This window comes from Rhamphochromis longiceps, linkage group LG22, assembly GCF_057381845.1.
Source record: "Rhamphochromis longiceps isolate RC_006_pf linkage group LG22, R_longiceps_female_GT1.1, whole genome shotgun sequence".
Classification (NCBI taxonomy): Eukaryota; Metazoa; Chordata; class Actinopteri; order Cichliformes; family Cichlidae; genus Rhamphochromis; species Rhamphochromis longiceps.
Genome location: NC_140577.1, coordinates 20,835,758 through 20,855,988, shown reverse-complemented (window position 1 = coordinate 20,855,988; position 20,231 = coordinate 20,835,758). Strand labels below are relative to the sequence as shown.

The following is a 20,231-nucleotide window of genomic DNA, read 5'->3' as shown; positions in this document are numbered from 1 at the left end:
TAGAAGTGTTAAGCATGTTAAGAAGACCTGGAAAGTAAATGAACTTTTATTTTCTTAAAATGATGATTACACAACTTTACGTTGTGTAATCATCATTTGTTTGGACGTCAGCATGACATCTAAAGGACCCACAGCCTGATTTCTGTACTGTTAATAATCAATTGTATGCATAAATGATTGGATAATGTATAAATCATACTCTTCTGTCTAATTTCCCATGCACCCATCAGAGTTGTTGTAGTTTTATATTTTCTAATTAGTATTCTTTTTCTTTTTATTTTGTTTTGACTTTTTGTTTTAATTCAGTTTAGTCTCAGTGAGTTTCCAGAGCGGATATTCTTGTTTCAATTTAGTTTTTGTTGTTTGAAATGTTTAGTTTCAGTTGTTAGTTTCAGTGTCAGTTTTAGTTTTTATTTGTTATTACAATATTGAGTCCATGTGTCAAAGCCAGACTGGGGAAAATTAATAAAGGTATTGCAGTAAAAACATATAACTTTTTGAAAGCAGTTAAGTCTTAGTTTGTTGTAGTATTGTAGATATCCAGAGTCTTTCAATGACTCATTTATTTTATTTAGTTTTAGTCAGATTTTCAAGTTCACAAAATTGTTTAATTGGTTTTATTCCCCCCCCCCCCCCCAAAAGTCTAGTTTTTAGTTTTATTTTTGTTCAGTAAAATGTTTTTTCCACATCTGATTTTAGTTTTTAGTTTAAATTTAGTTAACTATAATAACCTTGCCACCTACAGGTATTTAAAGTGTCCTTACCCGTGTACGTGTGGACGTAGCCTAAATGAACTGGACATGAAGAAGATACTCTCGTAAATGCACGCCACACTGCCTTCTAGTGGTTGTAGAAGGTGTTGCAGCTGATCTCATACGCCATCACCCTGAGTGAAACACCTATTTATCTCCAGAACTGCCGTATTCTTAACTGAGACTGACTTATGACTATGTTCACGCATGACTGCAAGCCTTGAATCCAAATCACAGAGATTTATTTGGATGCAAAAGCTGTATTATGCAAGGAAAAAAAGCAACATGAGAGGATGCATATTTACAAGGAACAATGCACTTTAGTAATCACACATTGGCATGGACAGTGTAAACAGAAATTTACTGTACATTAAAATTGAATGTACCGTTGGAAAGCAGGGTAAAAAAAAAAAAAAGGTGGGGGATGTGAATGAGGACACTGCTGTGCTTCCACAATAGGAAGATGTTTAAAGTCAGTGATGATATGTAAATCATCAGCCAAACTAGAACCAAACTACAGTGACACACCTTCATCGGTGTCCTTAAAACACGAAAGCACTTAAGTCACTGCGTAGTGTGTTTTGGAACATTGGACATGCTTTATTTCAGAACTTTTCACAATTTATTTAAACATCTCACATATACAAAATAGGTACAATAGACTTTGTTGTGTCATTTTTTGAGAGAGAGGCCGCCTTAAAAAAACCATTCAGAACGAGATGAATTATGTGCTGTCAGAATGAACACTGGGTGTGGGATTGGAAGAGTGAAAAAGCCTGAAGGAAAAAAAAACAAACAAACAAAGAAAAATAAAATCTAGAAAAAAAGAAAACAAAAGAATAAAAACCCAAACAAGACATCAGGTTTAGACTCATTCCACCTGCTTAGAATGGAGGAATATCAGGGGAAGATTGCAAGACTCCTTAAAGGTCAATACAAAATAATACAGTTAAAAAAGTGGTTTGCTCCACAGCTGCATATTAGCACCATAGATCTTTGCTTCAAGTAACCGAGCACCTTCCGATACGGGACAAAGCTTGAAGCATTAGAAATCATAACATCTCGGTTGTGGACCCAGGTTTTGGTAATAGTATTTTCTTTAGGTACAGGCATGAGGTAGTTTAAACCTTTTTTCATGGAAATTGTGGTTTTAAACCTCCTCTTTGGAAGATATACAAAGACCACAAAGTGATGCATACTTTCAGCGTTTTTATTACACTTCTTTTATTTTTTACAAAAGGATGACATGATGTCCCACAACAAGGTGTATTCCCGCGTCCCTTTGGGTTGCTGTATTTATTTTGCATTGCACCAACGCTCCGATCAGTCCGTTCAGTCCTCTCCGATAGTTGCCCATCGTAAGCAAGTGGATGCGCAGAGAGAAATCAGCATTCAGTATAAAAAAAAAAAAAACGAACACAGATAGAAGGGCAGAGATTTTGTTTTTTTTTTCGTTCTTCCTCTCTTTTTTTTCCGGTGTTAATTTATCATGAGTCTATTTATTTGAAACAGACTGGGCCAATGTCCAAACCAAACTCCTGATCAGCTCCACCAATGTCCAAAGGTGCAATGTCGAGGATGGGGAGGCGAGATGGTTTATTTGTTCTGTACTCGATCACTGTCTTGCTCCACTCACCAGTGTGTGTCTGCAGGAGTAAATCGGAGGAAAAGAGAGGTTGAGTATTGGAGCAGAGGTTTAACAACACAAGTCACAAAGCTGCGAAGCAGACTGAAACGTAACAGCAATGCTACTCACAGTGCAGCCGTCCTCTAGCACGGAGAAGGTGAAGCGGCTGTTGCCCTCAGCTCTCAGCTCCACATCGTTGGAGCCCTGGAGTACCATGGCCTTCTTCAGGCTGCCGCTCTCACCGTCCATGTAGGCAACGCTGTTCTTGCAGTGGTAGGTGATGTTCTGGCTGGCCTGGTTGGACAGCAGGCGCATGAAGGCCAGCTGGGTGGCCATGCTCTGGGGGCTGAGGGTCTCATCGTTGTAGGTGAACTGCAGGAAGGAAAGAACCAGTGAGTGTTTCCTGTAGAGGTTAAGCTTGTTTTCATTTCACATGATGCAAGTTGCCTGCTCTCTCACCTCAGTGCCACCGTTGATGGTCTCACCGAACCAGACGTGCTTCTTGTTCTCGGTGCTTCTGTACCAGTTCTTGCGGGCGATGCTCTCAGGGTGGGCGTAGATGCAGGTCTCACGGGTGGTGAAGTCGCAGAAGACCTTGATGGCATCGTTGGTGCAGCCCTGGTTGGGGTCGATCCAGTAGAATCCTTCAGGAAAAGCAGAGAGTCGCATTAACTGGAGTAGGTCAGTTACACGCATGGCCTCTGTAAATGCTTCAGAACATAGTAACAGTGGCACTTTGCTATTATTTTGAGGAGCTGAAGCCAAGCTTACCGCTGCTCCAGTCAGGGTGGCTGAGCTTGATGTCACGGCAGGTGCGGGCAGGGTTCTTCCTGGATCCCTCAGGGGTGAGCAGGTTCTCGATCTGAGTGTTGAGAGACTTGATGGTGGCATCAACCTCGTAGTCCTTGGCTCTCAGAGCAGGCTGGTCAGCTCTGTACTCATCATATCCTCCGGAGACATCGTATCCACCACCAGCAGGGCCGGGAGGTCCAGGCAGACCGGGAGGTCCGGGAGGACCCTAACATGGATAAGACAATGGAGTGATGTGTAAAGAACAGTTCTGTAATAGCACTAAACTGTCCAGGGTGCAAAATAAAAGTTGCAGTATTTAAGAAGGTGATGAAGCTGTTGATATAAAGGCAAACTTACCACTGGTCCGGTGTATCCATTGGGTCCACGAGGACCAGGAGCACCCATAGTACCATGGGCACCAGGTCTGCCATCCTTACCAACGGGTCCATGGGGTCCAGCAGGTCCCTAAAGAAATCACATCACACAAACATTTGTGGTTTTATTAATCTACAAATTAAAGGTGCTCTGTCAAAAATAGCAGGAGTGTATGTGGGTAGGAGTGGCTAGGAGCTAGGAGCTACATACACTTATTTCTCACTAACGGTGAAACTTTTCAATAGGGCATGCACAGATGATCTTCGATGCATGTAGAAGAAAAAAAAATAAGCAAGCTGCTGGGATTCTACTCACTCTGGGTCCAGAAGGTCCATGAGCTCCAGCAGCACCAGTGTCACCGGAAGGTCCCTGTGGTAAAAGAAAACACATCACTCAGTGGCATTTTAGTGACAACAAGTCTTTCCTCTCCGTGATTACATTGCCCTGCAAATGCTACTGGAATCTGTATTGAAGCATTGTTTATGAGCATAATGGGGCTGAGTATTCATACAGTTCTTGTGCATTATGCTGCTGTGCAGCCACTCACAGAAGGTCCAGGCATTCCCTGGAGACCAGGATGTCCACGCAGACCCTTCATGCCTCTCTCTCCCCTGTCTCCAGCAACTCCCTTCTCACCACGAGGTCCAGCAGGTCCCTACATTGAACAAAGACACAGGCATAAACATATTGTGGTGCATTCCTTTTGTAATTTCATTTGCTTTGCTAGTGTATTATACTTACAGGGGCACCTCTAGCTCCAGCAGGGCCAACAGCTCCAGAGGAACCTGATGGGCCCTAGGGACAGGAAAAAAAGTGAAACAAGCAGACGATTGTAGATAAAAGTACCCAGTAAACAATTTTGCTTATATTGGGAATTTAATGATTAGAATATTTACAGCCTCTCCACGGTTTCCAGGTCTGCCGGCAGCTCCAGTGGGTCCAGCAGGTCCAGGGGCACCAGCAAGTCCCATGGCGCCAGCAGATCCAGGCTCACCACGGTCTCCCTAAGCACGGTGGGTCACGGTGGAAGTTGGTTAATAAAACATAGTATATATATATATATATATATATATATATATATATATATATATATATATATATATATATATATATATATATATATATATATATATATATATGTATATGTGTGTGTGTTCTGTGCATGATAATGGCTTAAGGTACACGACAGGGCATTACCTTCAATCCAGCAGCACCAGGACGACCAGGAGGTCCATCGTTACCAGTGTTGCCCTGTGGATTGTAAAGAACAGAGAAGTTTATATAAAAGTTTAACAGGCTTACTATTTTAAAATGTTATGTGATTTTTTTTAAAGCAAATATATCACAGAAAATACAGAACACATAATTATATTATTTTAGCACTCTCTATAAATCATTCATAGATCGGTAGTAGGGGTTACAAGTCTTTACCTCACGTCCAGCCTCTCCCTGGGGTCCGGTCATACCAGGCAGGCCAATGTTGCCAGGGGCTCCACGGGCTCCAGGGGGACCAGCAGGTCCAACTCTACCAGGCTCTCCCTGGGATATGACACAGAGAAAATCAGTGGGTCAAATATAGCCAACCAATAACATGGATGCTGTGTACGTTCAGACTTTTGGGGACGAGGGATCTTCCCATTATCAAAAGTGCATGTGGTCTTTCTGAGACATCCTCCAAAATGGAAATTATGGTCTGTCGTCTGGACTAGCACTGTTGTCCATGCATATTTAAAATTTGTTGTCCATGGTTTGAATTGACCAACACTTTCTGAATGATAATACACATTCAGTGGTTCATCAAACAGGTAATTTTTTTTTCGTGGTATAATCAGAACTAGTTTCTACTTACCACACCACCAGCAGCACCAGGTGTACCACGATCTCCTCTAGAACCAGGCAGACCAACGAATCCCTGAAGTCCAAGAGGACCAGAAGTTCCAGGAGCACCAGGAGGACCCTAAAATACATCATCAGTCACACATTTAAGAGCTGAGGATGCAGTTCTTAAGATCTATATATGCACATCAGTGGTATAAGCAAGGATGCCACTAAAGTGTCCTCAAAGTTTCAGTGCACCACAATTTCAAGAGGGCTATAACTTACAGGGGGGCCAGACTCTCCACTGGGTCCCTTCTCTCCAGCAAGACCAGATGGTCCAATCATTCCGGACTCTCCAGAAGAACCAGTGGGACCAGCATCACCACGGGGACCACGAGGTCCATCCTTACCAGAGGGACCAGCGGGGCCAGGGGGTCCAACAATACCCTGAGAGGGGAAGAGAAGGAACGAGGGGTCATGTCAAGTCAGTTTGTATGTTTGAGGTTATTACTAAAATGTAATTTATTAGTAAATGCAAAATCTATACTTACAACAGGACCAGCAGCACCAACTCTGCCGGCAGCACCAGGGAAACCAGTCAGACCCTGACCAGAAACACACACAGTGGTTAAGCAGAGGTCATTCAAAATGTTTGTTGTGTCTACGTTTGTGTGTGTAGCTGGGCTGAGAGTTAAGACACGATACACATAGTTTTAGATCTGCACAAATACAAAATTCAATCAGCAGTTCTTCAAATCCATAAGATCCTTTGATGACATTATTTGCTGGTTGTCTAGAAACCTTTCTGAACTGAGCAGAAACTCGATGGAAATATTTGTTGTTGGTCTAAAATTCAAGATGGAAAATCTGTTAATATTTATCACCGCTTTTTCTCAAACACAGCGAGCAGGTTAGAACCCTGGGCATTATTTTTTTACAGTTATCTCAGTTTTGATTGTCATGTTAACAAGGTCACCAGGACTGCTTTCTGCCACCTAAATTGATCAAAAGTTAGAAAATACTTCTCTCAAACTGACTTTGAGGATATGATCCATTCATTCATATCAAACAGGTTAGACTGCTGTAACGCTCTATTTGCAGAACTGTCAGAATTATCAGTATAACTACTTATATTCGTTCAGAATGCAGCAGCCAGAGCCTTACATGTACACGCAAATGTGAACATAACACCCTAATACTGAAGTCACTTTATTGGTTTCCAGTTTAACATGAAATTACCGTTTAAATCTATGAGTTCATAAAGCTCTTTGGTTTGGTCCTCCAACACATCTTTGACTTGTTTAGTGTCTATAAACCAGTCGTACCTCTCAGGTAATCTTTTAACTGGTCCCAGAATGAGATATAAATGAGTGCCGAGGTTGCTTTCAGTTAATGTGATGCTCTTCAAAAACAACCTGACCCCTGACCTGAGGTCAGTTACACCTGTGCCTACATTCAAAAATGGACTAAAAACCTCTTACAGGCTTACACTTACACTGTATGAGTGTGTATGCTTGTGCGTGTGTGCATGCTAACTTATATTATATGTCTTTGTAGAATTAGTTTTATTGTTTTTATTTCCTTAAGTCATTCCAAAGATAAAAGGATTTTTTGTGTTTTTATCTTTAATGTCAAGCAGATTGATTTTACATGTAGCGAATAGCGAAATGTGCTGTATGAATAAAATTGCCTTTGGTGTTACCATTAAAATACATTTGAGTGATTTAGAGGAAACACTGGAAAATGAACAGATCAAAAGCTGACAAAGTCTGCTAAGTTAAAACAGTGATACTGTGCGGTTATGTGCATAAATTGACACAAATGCACACAATATTGACTCACTAGTACAAACTAGTTCCTATTTGGGCTTATATTAAAAAATATAAACATTTTAAAAAGGGCAGTACAAGAAATAACTGATAAGTGGCTTAATCTCATGTTTTAATGTTGCCTTTTTTAAAAGTTCCTAACAGCTTTGATTGGAACTCCTACTCACTGCATGCTATGGTTGCTTTTAAGCCCACGGAGTTAATGAGTGCATTCATGAGAGTGTCGTGTGTGGCTGGTAAAGCTGTTTATTTGTATGTTTGAATACTCACAGAAGGTCCATTGTCTCCACGAGCACCAGGAGGTCCACCAGGGCCAGCAGGACCCTAGATACCGGAAGAAGAAATCAAAGTCAGTGTCATATCAAGACTGCTCCCCTCTAATCTATAAACATAAACAGTATTTTGAAATAGCTGTTGATTTTATCCCACTGTGAACACTCTCATAGATGCCTGGTAATGCTAAATCAGTGAAATCATGTTAGATCTCTCTCAATTTGTTTAGCTTTGCTGGATGCGTGTTTGTGTGTGTATATGTCCAGTGAAAGTGGTACTTACAGCAGGTCCAGACTGTCCAGCAGGTCCAGCGAGGCCAGAGGGGCCAACTTCTCCCTTTCCTCCTGAAGGTCCACGCTCTCCTCTTGCTCCAGGTTGACCATCAGCACCCTGTAGCAAGCGTGGTTGTGGTATGTAAGTATTGGCTCATCTTTATCTATTGAACATGACATGGGGAATGGGGTACTGAATTTCAAAATGGGCTTACAGGGGGGCCAGCGAATCCAGGACCTCCAGCGGGTCCAACCTCTCCACGTTCGCCCTGTGGACAACAAGCAGTGGGGTCAAAAAGACTGTTCAAACTAAAAGATGGAAGCTTGTGTTTTGCCAGGTTCTGCTATGAGATATTTAAACGCAAATGTAAGCTAGTGGAACAAGGAGTGATCAGCAGCTACTCACAGAGGGTCCACGAGGTCCAGCTGGGCCGGCAGGTCCGAAGGAACCACCCTCACCCTGGAGGAGAGAACAGGAAACATTTTATTAGCTTACAGTTGTTCCAAGCATCCACTGACTTGTCACGCTCCGTTATGTGGGAATATACTTCAATATGCCATATATTATAAGAATGCTCTAAATAGTCAGCATTTTCCTTCTTAAAGAATTTTGTTATTGTACTCTTGGCTCTGTTGGTTGTGTTTATAGAACAACATACACAAACACTCAGGAAAACAAATTTAAAAAATACTTGCAAATTCCTACATTTTGATTTAAATAAATATTTAAATGCCAGTAATAAATATGAATACTTGTTTTCTGCATTATTTTTAGGTTAACCACTGTCATCTTACATTTCATTGCAGGTTGCTCATTGCTGTTATTTTGCATAATAGCCATTAGATGGCGGTGTTGAGGTTCTAGCTTTAGTCATAACAGTGTTTCGGCTACTTAAAATTTCTGTTTTAGAGGGGTGGGACGTCCCACATAAAGGTACTGAGCAATAAAATTATGAAAGTGGTGTGAACGTCTGCAAATGGCTTTTTATTTAAGGTAACTGGTCCTACAGTGGATGAGTTATGTTCAATACTTTTGCTGGCATTCATTTTTTAAATACTGTAAAAATGAATTAAATATTAAAAAACCCCAATCAAACAAAGTTTGTTTGCATTATAGAATCTATATAATCTAAAAACATTAAATTTGGTGGTTTCTTTCTATTATTTATTTAATGGCAACTATTTTATCAACTTACCTTATCACCGTTGGCTCCAGTGGGTCCTGGAGGTCCAGCAGGTCCTTGCAGACCCTAGATTAAGTGAGGAGAGCACACTGAGATCAGGGTTATGACTGACACACTCAAATTGAGGAAATAAATGTGTAAAGTTTTTACATTAAGCATACTAACAAAGACGGGAGAGTTTTACTTACACGGGGACCATCTCTGCCAGGATTGCCGTCAGGGCCTTTGTGTCCAGGCTCTCCCTTGGGAGAGGGGAAGAGGGTGTAAGACGCACAACAGCAAAGAAACAATACTCCCTCATTTACACCCATTTTATTTGCTGGTGGCAGATTTCTAGAACTTACCTTCTCTCCCTTGGGTCCAGGAGTACCAGCACCTCCACGCTCTCCGGGCATGCCACCAGCTCCCTGATGTCCAGGTGCACCAGCAGCTCCAGCAGGACCAGGCTCTCCCTGGAAACAAAGAGGATAAACTTGGGTTCATATTTGAACAACATAAATATTGATGTTTTCAATTTTCCAGCTATATACAGATTTTATTATCACATAATTCTTAATTTTTAAAGTTTCTCAGAGCTATCACTGCATAAACAGTGAGATTTTGATCAGTAAGCAATGCTGGAAATTGCTGTGAAAGTGCATTTTAAAGACCATTCCGTGACAGGCCAGAGAACATCCATGAACTGTCAGGTTTCATGACATATGTTCAGAAGTTCCATCAATTTCTGTAAAAATAGAACTGTCTTACCTTGCCACCATCAGCTCCAGGGGTTCCAGCAGGTCCACGGGCTCCAATTGGTCCCTGAGGTCCAGCAGATCCAGCAGCACCAGGGTTACCACGCTCTCCCTGGAGAAACAGACATGCATATTTTAATTTGTGTTCTCTATATTTGATTCTGAGTATGTTTTTATAGCAATAGATTTAAAGGTTTGAAAAGCCTACAACATATTAAAGGGTCTTGATTCATTTAGTGCACATAGACCTGGACACATATGCACTTTTGACAGGCTTTGCTACTGTGTAAAAATCCTATATTGCTGCATTTGTTTTGGAAAACAATGTCACTGACAGGTGATCTCACCTTGCCACCAGCAGCTCCAGCAGGTCCTGGCTCTCCTGGGATACCCTACAGAGGCATTTTTGTTTGGTTAGACGTGGACTTAAATTTTCAATAATGCTGCTTTTACAGTTTTCCAAATACTTACTCTGTCTCCAGGCTTGCCAGCCTCACCAGCATTTCCAGCGGGTCCAGGCAGACCCTGAAAATATCAAGACTCTACATCAGCTCCAATTGCATCAAAAATTTTAGCAATCAGCTTAAAATGGCTGTAAAATCATGCACCATTTTTCTATATTTAGAGAAAATTATGGATCCAAACCTGGAAGCCAGGAGCACCAGAAGGTCCCTGCTCTCCCTTCTCACCAGGTCCTCCCTGTAGAGAGAAAGAGACAAGTTATCAGAGTCGAAGACAAAGACAATGCAGTGGCTATTATTCATCAAGATCTACTCATGCGCTGCACATAAGATCACGCACAGCAGGTCCAGTAGCACCAGTGGCTCCATTGTTGCCATCAGGTCCAGGGGGTCCCTAGACACAAGGATAAAGAGAGTGATGCCTTTTAACTACTGAAGCCATTACCAAATTAAATTCAAGTTTTATATATTATAACATTTGTGACTTACTCTCAGTCCAGTGGGGCCAGTGGCTCCCCTCTCTCCAGGCTTGCCAGGCTCACCCTAAAACAAAAAGCAGTTAGCAAGTTAATAAGTACAGATTTAGGTTAACTTGAAAAACAAAGAAGGATATAGTTCCATGTTTAATTCTTGAAAAGAAAAAGGCTTACAGAAGGTCCTTTGGGTCCAGGGAAACCAATGTTTCCGGACAGGCCTCTAGGTCCACTTGGGCCTGGAGGTCCACTGCGGCCATCTTGTCCAGAAGGACCCTGGAGCGACAAACAAAGATTGCAGCAGGAAATTATATTTACTGTAAAAAAAAAAAAAAAACAGTAGGAACAATAGATGAAATAAAATTGAGGTTTACTTACAGAAGGTCCCTCCTTTCCTGGGGGTCCGGAGCTTCCAGGGCTTCCTGGGAGACCCTGTGGAAAATAATAGCTGCCATGAATTTTCCATTAAAGTTTTCTTATGGAAATTTGCATAGAAAGTTCAGACTTTGCAACTACAACTTGATTAGGCAGGCAGGCATGATACTCTGAGTCTACACATTATGAGGTTTTTATAATCTTGTAAGGTGAAGCCCTGTGTTTTCTTTTTCTTTTAATCATGGACGTTTGTAAGTAAATTCTCAGTGAATATCCAGGGTTTTCATGTAAATCTAACACTTAATAATTTCTTACAAAATTAAGACTTGAAATGAAGACTTTCACTTTAGAAATTCAGAGTTTTTTCCATCTCCACATTAGCTCCATATTTTTTTTAAAACTACAACTGCCAAATATGCACTTGCACTTTGAGGTGTCTCTGTAACTTACTGAAACTGTGAATTATAACCTTCCAAGAACAGGATTTAGTAAAAAGCTCACCCTGAGACCAGCTGGGCCAGGCTCACCAGCACGGCCAGCATCTCCAGGGGGTCCACGAGGTCCAGCAGCACCAGAAGCACCACGGGCACCAGGCATACCCTATGAAAAGGGCAGATGAGACAAATTATGAGACTTAATGTTGCCTGTATTTCAAGCAAAAAAGAGTTTTTTTAATCATTGAATACTTACAACAGGGCCAGTTCTTCCCTCACCACCAGGCATGCCACGGCTGCCAGGAGCACCCTAAAGGAGACAAATAGAATTAATGGCTGATCCCAGTAAAATGTCTCCGGCTGTAGTACATTTATGGCTCAAACTATTAAAGATGACGGGCTGGAACTCACTCTAGCTCCACGGGCACCAGCAAGCCCAGTAGCACCGAGCTCACCAGTGGGTCCTCTCTTGCCCTCCTCACCCTGAGGTCCAGGGGCTCCCTGAGGTCCAGAGTTACCCTGAGGGAAACAACATAGCAAAACGGTCATTAAATGTGCAACAGAGAGGTTTTCAGATTTATTTGGATCAAATTCTAAATGATTATAAGGACATAAACTTACAGGTTCTCCTTTGGGACCAGTATCTCCCTTTATACCCTGAACACCAGGATCTCCCTAAAATAGACAGATAAACAGACACAGTTAATCAGAAGAGCAATCATCTGTGAACAATTATGACAGTACTGGGGCGTAAGGACAGAGAATGTTTCCAGGTGGCTATTTTGTTTCTTGTGTACTCACACCCAGGCCTCTAGGTCCAGCAGCACCCTGAGGTCCCTGTGGTCCGGGTCCTCCTCTTGGTCCAGGGAAGCCAGGAGCTCCGGCAACACCAGGGGTGCCCTAAACAGCAGGTATGGTCAACAGGTCAGCATAGCATCCTATTATATCAAACCATATCAAAATAAAGATAGCTTGGTGTGACCCTGGAAATTTGTATGCACTTTTGGCTCAAGTCAAATACTTACAGCAGCTCCCTTAGCTCCATTCAGGCCATTAGCACCAGGGTTACCCTGGAGAGAAAGACCAAGAAAACAAAGTCAAGTCATTTTATTTAAAGAAAACACATTTTCAACTGATCATGTTAACATAACACCAATCTTCCCTAAAATCATGACTAAATTATAGGAGTCAGAGTCAACTAAAAGACTAATAACAGAAACAGTGGTTACACGTGACCGGAGAGTGACCTTGATGGAAACAACCTTGTATACTTACAGAGGGACCAACGGGGCCAACAGCACCATTGGGTCCGGGCTCGCCTCTAGATCCCTGAGGTCCAGATGGGCCAGTAGCTCCCACGGGTCCGGTCTCTCCCTGTCAGCAGCACAAATACATCCACAATCAAACAGTGTGCCGATATTACCTAGTGGTTGTTGGTTTTATAGTTAAAGCAGCTTAAGCAGCATTAAGTATTTGTTTTGGTTTGCAGTACTAACAGTCAAAATTCCCCTGGGGGCTACTATATAAGAATATGTGATTGGGCAGGAGCTTGCAGGCACTGGTTGTACTTGTCCTATACAGCAATAAAAACTGCCTTTTTTCACCCTAATCGTGAACCTCTCTGAGAGGCAACAGGAAGTGGCATCACACTCACCTTGGGGCCGGGGCCACCGGGAAATCCTGGGGGTCCAGCAGCACCGAGGGGTCCCTGAATAAAGGAAAAGCAGGAACACATAATAAAGTCCAAAATTTAAGAATGAACCTTTTCTGACTTGGCAGGATGGCACATTACAGTATTCATCGTGATTTATATATGAAGACAGGCTGAAGTCCAATCAGGAAAAAGCATCTCAGTGGTATCTTCTCACTCTAACACCGATAAAGGGGTTATAAGTGTGTGTGTACTCACAGCAGGGCCAGTAGGTCCAACATTGCCATCAGCACCACGAGCACCAGCAGGGCCAGCAGGGCCGGGGCGGCCTCTCTCACCAGGAAGACCACGAGCTCCCTGAAGGCAAGACAGTTACCTACAATTATCACCTGTACAGGTTTTTATACCACAGCATCATTATCATCCCATGAACATGATGCTGACTGACGCAAACAGTCACAAACATCCAAGTCAGATGTCTTTACTAAAATTTTTGTGCATGAAAGGTGAATCTCAAACTCACAGCCAGTCCAGGGCTTCCAGCAGCTCCATGAGCACCAGGCTCGCCCTATGGGAGGGAAAATGGTACGATGAGGAATGTGTCTAAACATTTTCAAATTTATCACTAATAATTAACTGGGAACTATTAAGAATTACAGTTTTTAGTTTTTGATACATTCATAGAGCAGCTAGTTGTCACCTTACCTTGGGGCCAGCACCACCGGGCTCTCCCTTGCGTCCATCCAGGCCAGTGTATCCCTGAAACATAGGAGCACAGTGATGAAGGCAGGTGAAGATATGAGAAATGTGATACAAATATAAATAAATATAACCGTTTAGATCAACATGTGAGAAGGATAATAGATTCAAATTGTAGTGCACTGCTCCAGAGATAAAACAGAACAAGGAAAAGAGTCCAACAGGGGTTATATTATAGGAGACATTAAAAAACGTCTTAAAAAAGCTATTTATAAAATCAAACATGGGTTATAGAAAGCGTTGCATCTGTCTCCATCCATCATAGGAAGGAAATGTTCAATACCTAACACCTTTCTGTGAAGCACTTTTGCAATCCAGTTATGTTAACAGGCTAAGAACTTCAAGGCATCCATTAGGAATTCAGGAGGTTAGGTCCATAATCACTCCCTGTGGAGGTAATTACAATGCAATTTCTAAGGAGCACAGGTGTGTCTCCACCTCCACTTTCTTCTTTTTAGCACTTTGTTTGAGCTCTCAGGTGTCCACAAAGGATCGGGTAAAGTTAAAGCAGAGGGAAAAAAAATCAGCACTCACTCTGTGTCCCTTCATTCCTGGAAGTCCAGGGGTTCCAGGGAATCCACGAGCACCCTGCAAATCAAACACAAAGAACATATTAAGTACTTCACATCTGCAAATCCATTTCTTGCTTATATCTGTTTGTGGTTATCGTGGTGCAAATCTCTTACCTGAGGGCCGGGGACACCTCTGTCTCCGGGCTTGCCAGGTCTGCCATTGTTACCCTGTGAATCAGTGAAATAGACTTTAGGCCACAACAAAGAACTACCGCAGCCACTCGCAAAATATTCACAGAAGAGTGGCAACAAAAATGATTTTGCATTTTGAACAGCAGTTACACTAATGTGTACGTACATCTTCTCCAGCTTTGCCAGGAGGTCCAGGAGGGCCACGAGGACCAACAGCGCCCTGGGAAAGAAAATCAGAGCATTAAGATCTCCAGGATGAACTTTTAAGTCGACATTGAAAGAAGTGTAAATGTTTAGGAGGATGATCTTACGGCCTGTCCGGGCTCTCCAGGCTCACCAGCGTGTCCTGTGTGTCCTTGAGGTCCCTGTTGAATGAGAGGAGATGCAGCATTTAGTCATAAAAATCTTTAAAAAGACAGTTGTATAGGTTTAATTTTCGCACATATTTATACTTACAGAAGCTCCAGGAGGTCCGGGAGGGCCTCTTGGTCCCATCAAACCCTGAAAAGAAGAAAAGAAGTAAACAATCAATCATCAGCTCTCAGTTAGACTGTCATTAAAACATTTTGTGGTGACTGAAATCAAAATTTAAACACGTGAAATACACGAAACTTTCCATGCACTGTAGTCATCCCAAATTATATATGTAAAAATATTAGTTTTTGTGACATATGGGCTAGTGTTGTTGTGTGGCAATGAAGAGAGGGGTCCTCACCATGGGTCCAGGGCCAGGATCAGGGCCTTTTACACCATCGTACTGAGCAGCAAAGTTCTGTTGAACAGAAGAAAGCACAGATTAATACTTATGTATGCATAATAAACACTTTTCTATAGCTAAAGGGCATTAAGACTAAAGTAATTTAGATTTCCAGTTCCAGTAGTTCCTGTAGTTCAAACTTGTCTCACAATCAGCAGCCACAGACTACTGCAAACATGCGCTTTATTCACCTGAAGAGTTTCTTAAAACACTAAAGTTTTCACCGAGCAGCTTTATGGATTAAACACAGACAAAATGAGCAAAATGAGTGGTAACCAGGCATGTGGTATCTCTTTTTTTAAAATGCTTTGATCCAAAATGGATAAATGACAAAAAGGTCAAAGATTACAGGGTTAATTAAGGAGACAGAGAGGGGCAACCAGAGGTCAAAAAAATAAAAGAAGCTATACGCTTTTTACGGCTGGTTTCGTGTTTGTTTCCTATGAACGGCTTGTCATTTTTTCCTCAAAGATGCTTTATCAGCATTATTTAGAGCACATTTGCAGTAAACACCATCTACGCAGACTGTTTATTCTCTACTTACTCCTCCAAGTCCAGGGGGACCAGGGGGGCCAGCGGGGCCAGGAAGTCCGGGTAAACCATCTTTTCCATTTGGGCCGGGAGGACCCTGTAAAACAGAGATGACATGAGTTGGTAAACACTGTTATTATTGAACGATGAGCTGCTGAGATTTAAGGAGGCGACGCTTGTCTGTTTTTATCTCGCAAGCTCTTATTTTGAAAAAACGAAGGTGTTTTAAATTGTAAAAATAAATCAGTGAATAAGTCTGCCACACTGTCGTATCAAAGATATCAGAGGCATTCTCATATGTTACAATTAAGAAAAATAGTGCCATTGGAAATGTAAACAAAGGGGTGTGGCCTGCCAAGGTTAACAGGTCAGGTGACGTTGACAAAAACGTTGCCAAAGATGCCTCATGAGTGTAAATGATCAAATACTTCAGTGGCATGTTAGCGTGTTTATCACAGAGAGAGCAGTTTTGCATCTGCTTACCCGGTCACCTCGAGGTCCTTTCGCTCCTCCTGGACCCTGCGGCACAAAAGTCATTCAGTCAGACCAAAAACATGGAGCAGATGGCCTCAGTTTGTTACTTCAACAGCATTTCATTTCAAAACTATCCCCACACTAAAGCGGGCCACCGCTTCTGATCTGAAAACCAGATGCATGCAACCTGGACTTAAACTGTAATTTAAAACAATCTGGGATTTCTTGTATCCTCAGAGGCTAAGCAAGTCAAGAAAAATAAAGGGAAACAAAAGAAAACAGAAAAACTGAGTGATTGAACCAGTCATCGTGAAGGTGGCATTTGAACTTTCCTAATATAAACTATGCTTCATGCATCTTAGACACAATCCAAACAAGCCAGAGGTCCAACATTATGCATTATTGCCTCGGTTAAGATAAATAGAAGATCTTTTCAGTCTTTTCAGGGTTCCATGCAACAATTTAATGAGCTGGCAATCCCATTCATTCAGATTATTGCCTTCTATTCTTGTGTGTGACTGTAACGAGGACTGGCCATTGTTCTAAAATAATGCAGCGTGCAGACGTGCTGTCACAGTGACATGTGAATCACGCTCGTGCAGATAAACTAATGTGAGAACCCAGGAGGACAATGTGCATGTGGTCAACATGCGCACATCAGAGATGCTGAGAGGCAACAAAATGAAACATTCAAAACCAGACTGGACAATCACTCAGGAGTATGAGCATGTTAGTCTATGGAACAGCTATCAAGTTACCGCAATCACACCACGCACAGTGGTGCCTGGACGTGGTGAAGCTGTAAACACCAAAAGCAGTGGGTGCTTAGTTTCAGGCAATCTCAGCTATGAGCAGAAGAATTCCCAAATTCAATCTTAAATCAGGATCAGAGGGAGACTCCAAACGGAGCCAAAGCCAGCTGTTATAGGGGCAAACCTCCCTCTCTGGTTCCTCACTGCTGTCCTCAGAAAAGGTCCTTTGTACCAGGCCCCATGGGTGCCTCAGCCCTGTGGTTTTAGCTTTCATTGACACAAACTTAAGCCAATAGGACCCTCACCTATTCATGGACAGGAAGGGAGAAAACTGCAAGAAATAACTGAGCTCAGGGTCTGAAATTCCTAACGGCACTCCTCTGCCATAGTTCAGATTGCTTGAATCGTTAAAAGACGACAGAGACCTTCATTCACGGGCATTTCAGAGATTGTGGAAGAAAAACGGAAAAAACTTTAAGGTATGTTGTTTTCATGGTAGCATGCAGGTGTACTAACCGCAACTGTGGCATTGTAGAGATGAGGATGAGGAGGGAGAGGCAGAAGAGAGGGGCAGGGAGAGAAAAAGGGAATACGCCGTTAGAACATAATAATAATTTTAGGGCAAAACCTGAAAAAGAAACAAAGCAGTTTTCATCTTCTACTTAATGCTTCATGGTTGAATCTGCCTAAGATCTTCGTATTAAAATGCTGAGTGTGTTATTTCAGGTTTAAAATATTCTGGAGACTGTGTTCAAGTCAGTACATTCAAAACTAGAAAAAGTGACTTTTCAAACAGTGCTTTTCTTTTTCGTTCACTGTGTCACACAGTCGGGGGCTTTTTACACTACGCTGATCGGGTGTGTCTGTAAATGCTGAGCAGACGCTTCTGTGCAGGCCTAAAATAAGCATCCTTCCTGCATGTTTTACTCGCTGCATAACATGTCTCAGCCTCTCTTAAAAGTGTAGCTGAGGGCCATGCCTGCACAGTTTGTGAATCACAGCAAACTTCGTCAAACTGTCGGTAATGAATGTGAATGTCATTGTTGGAGCATTCCACATGTTCGCGCTCCAGCTGCGAGCAAGCCTGGACAGGCCGCTTATGCCCTAGGGAAATGAATAGTTGGCCTGCTACAACATAGAAGACAAGACCAACATGATTTGTGATAAGAATGTATTAATTACTCCTGTCTTACTGCTTTTGCTGCAAAAATATTATAATGTGTGATTTTTCTCTGTTTTTTTAAAGGGTTGTTTAAAAACTGGTGACTTCATTCTTTAATGGTGCCTTGTGTTTTGCGTCTCTCTTCTGCACTGTGTTGCAGCTGCTCTCCACGACTCCGGACCAGCTGGTCACGGTTAGAGGTTGGCACAGCTGGGACCTCCCCGTGAACTCTAACACGTTATATCCTATCTGGACCACGAGGTGGCGCACTTGGCGGTTGAAAAGGGATGTGAGACTATTTATTTGTCCATTTCATGTAATATAATATTGCCAAATTTGTCATGATGTGTTACCTGTATAATCATCTTTTAATCTATAAAACCGCTGTATGTTAAATGTATGCTGAACTATACTGCCATTAACTGCAAGGTAGGCTGCTCAAAAAGTACTTTAAGAATCTAAATGTAATTATAAGAGAAAACGTGTCATCGTTTAGTGTCATTTCTGCTTTAGTTTTATAAATGGGGGTTGGAGATAACGCAGATGGTGGCGAGTAGATGTTTGCACCCATGACCACCAGGGGGAGACATTAGAGTTTCCTATAATAAAGCTCATTCCCTGGACGTCTGGATGGAACAATGTGTACAACGCCCCAACAAAAGCTTTTCATCCTATTCCTGAAAGAAAACCTACATTTCGACTCATTTCATTAACTTCACATGCATTACAACTAAAAAAAACAACCTCTAGACGTTCCTCTTTTAAAGGAACAAAATTTTCTTTTCTCTCTCTCTCTCTTTCCCTTTACGGAAACTAATCAAATCATGATAACTGGGTCCTTGGAAAAAGTGAAGAATCCTCTGCATGAGCTCAATCCGTTGAGTTTTATTCAGCAGGGCTTAAAGCTGTCTTCGGCTTGACCTCGATGTAAGTCCCAAACAAAAGCCAAGATCCTCAAGAAAAAAAAATATCCATCACAGAAGAAAAAAGAGCAGATATTCAAACTTACATTGACATGATGCTAGGTATGAAGTTACTGCAAGCAGCAACAGAATCCGGGTATCCACAAAGCTGAGCATGTCTAAGCAGACATGCAGACTCCTTGTGCTGCTGAGCCCCTGTTTTTAAACCACTTTCAGGCAGACATACAGTTGTGGTGACACGAGTAACTCCAAACTTAGCAGAAACCTGCTGCCGTGATGCTAGAATAATAAAGTCCCATCAGGCTTATTTATACGACAGGAGGGTCCCTGGTCTGCGTGTCAAAAGTCAGCCCACCGGCCAATGAGAGAAGAGAAACCCAATCTAACTTCCATCCCTCCGCAGCTCAGACTTAGTCATGTGGTGCTACATCTCCCTGCCTCCTCTCCACCAGAACCCGTTTGGCAACGCTTTGGCGATGATGACGAGTGCAACGTTTTAATTAGATCCATTCTCTTTGAGGACGTGGACAGCGTCGAGGTTTAAAAGGGAGATGAAGGCCTACTTTTTTCCTCTTTTTTTTACGGGCTGCAGGGAATCCGTGCTGTCTCTGCGCTAAGAGGTGCGGGCGCAGGATATTCAACTTGAGATTTCTGTGCGTAAATTATGGGCACATTTCAGGGGCGCGTTGGCGGGCATCATTTGGCACCAACTAGATCAGAGTCCTTCGTTTCTGCGCTGCATTCTACAGAAACAAACTTAACTTAGAGAGAGAGGGTTTTGTGTTATCTTTTCATGTTGGAGTTTAAATGGCTCTTACTTGCCTCTTTATACTCACCGATTTATCGAGAAATTGTTGTATGATACCTTCATTTTACATTGTTTTCACTTTTCCTTTTTTTTTTCTTGTGTTGTTTCCATCTACCAAGCTGTCACACTGCCCAAAAAAAGAAAAGTTTGCATCATGATTCATTTTTGCACACCCACCAAGCATTTCAACTTCAAATTTCCATTGCCTTTCAAAGTAAAACTGACAAAAAAAATCCATTTTCTTCTCAGAGTTTTAATAATAAACCAAAAGCATTCACTCAGCGAAAGCCTGTCAGTGGCAGGCTTCACAT

The 20,231-nt window shown here is 42.1% G+C and overlaps 1 protein-coding gene across 1 annotated transcript; it reads right to left on the bottom strand.

The window, feature by feature from the left end:
* Nucleotides 1-1,327: 1,327 nt before the first annotated feature.
* On the bottom strand, nucleotides 1,328-19,407 carry col1a2 (collagen, type I, alpha 2). The gene is made up of 50 exons (XM_085395337.1): nucleotides 19,199-19,407; nucleotides 18,572-18,573; nucleotides 16,285-16,320; nucleotides 15,815-15,898; nucleotides 15,229-15,285; nucleotides 14,970-15,014; nucleotides 14,825-14,878; nucleotides 14,680-14,733; nucleotides 14,496-14,549; nucleotides 14,344-14,397; nucleotides 13,756-13,809; nucleotides 13,574-13,618; nucleotides 13,309-13,407; nucleotides 13,054-13,107; nucleotides 12,675-12,773; nucleotides 12,425-12,469; nucleotides 12,201-12,299; nucleotides 12,021-12,074; nucleotides 11,811-11,918; nucleotides 11,656-11,709; nucleotides 11,467-11,565; nucleotides 10,969-11,022; nucleotides 10,768-10,866; nucleotides 10,607-10,660; nucleotides 10,458-10,511; nucleotides 10,302-10,355; nucleotides 10,128-10,181; nucleotides 10,004-10,048; nucleotides 9,670-9,768; nucleotides 9,267-9,374; nucleotides 9,111-9,164; nucleotides 8,935-8,988; nucleotides 8,145-8,198; nucleotides 7,954-8,007; nucleotides 7,749-7,856; nucleotides 7,464-7,517; nucleotides 5,916-5,969; nucleotides 5,650-5,811; nucleotides 5,396-5,503; nucleotides 4,978-5,085; nucleotides 4,744-4,797; nucleotides 4,443-4,550; nucleotides 4,288-4,341; nucleotides 4,094-4,201; nucleotides 3,862-3,915; nucleotides 3,529-3,636; nucleotides 3,151-3,397; nucleotides 2,839-3,023; nucleotides 2,509-2,751; nucleotides 1,328-2,398 (listed from the first exon to the last, which is right to left on the bottom strand). Exons 1-50 carry the CDS (start codon nucleotides 19,266-19,268, stop codon nucleotides 2,252-2,254), a joined length of 4,059 nt encoding a protein of 1,352 aa, XP_085251463.1. The 5' UTR covers nucleotides 19,269-19,407; the 3' UTR covers nucleotides 1,328-2,251.
* Nucleotides 19,408-20,231: the final 824 nt, after the last annotated feature.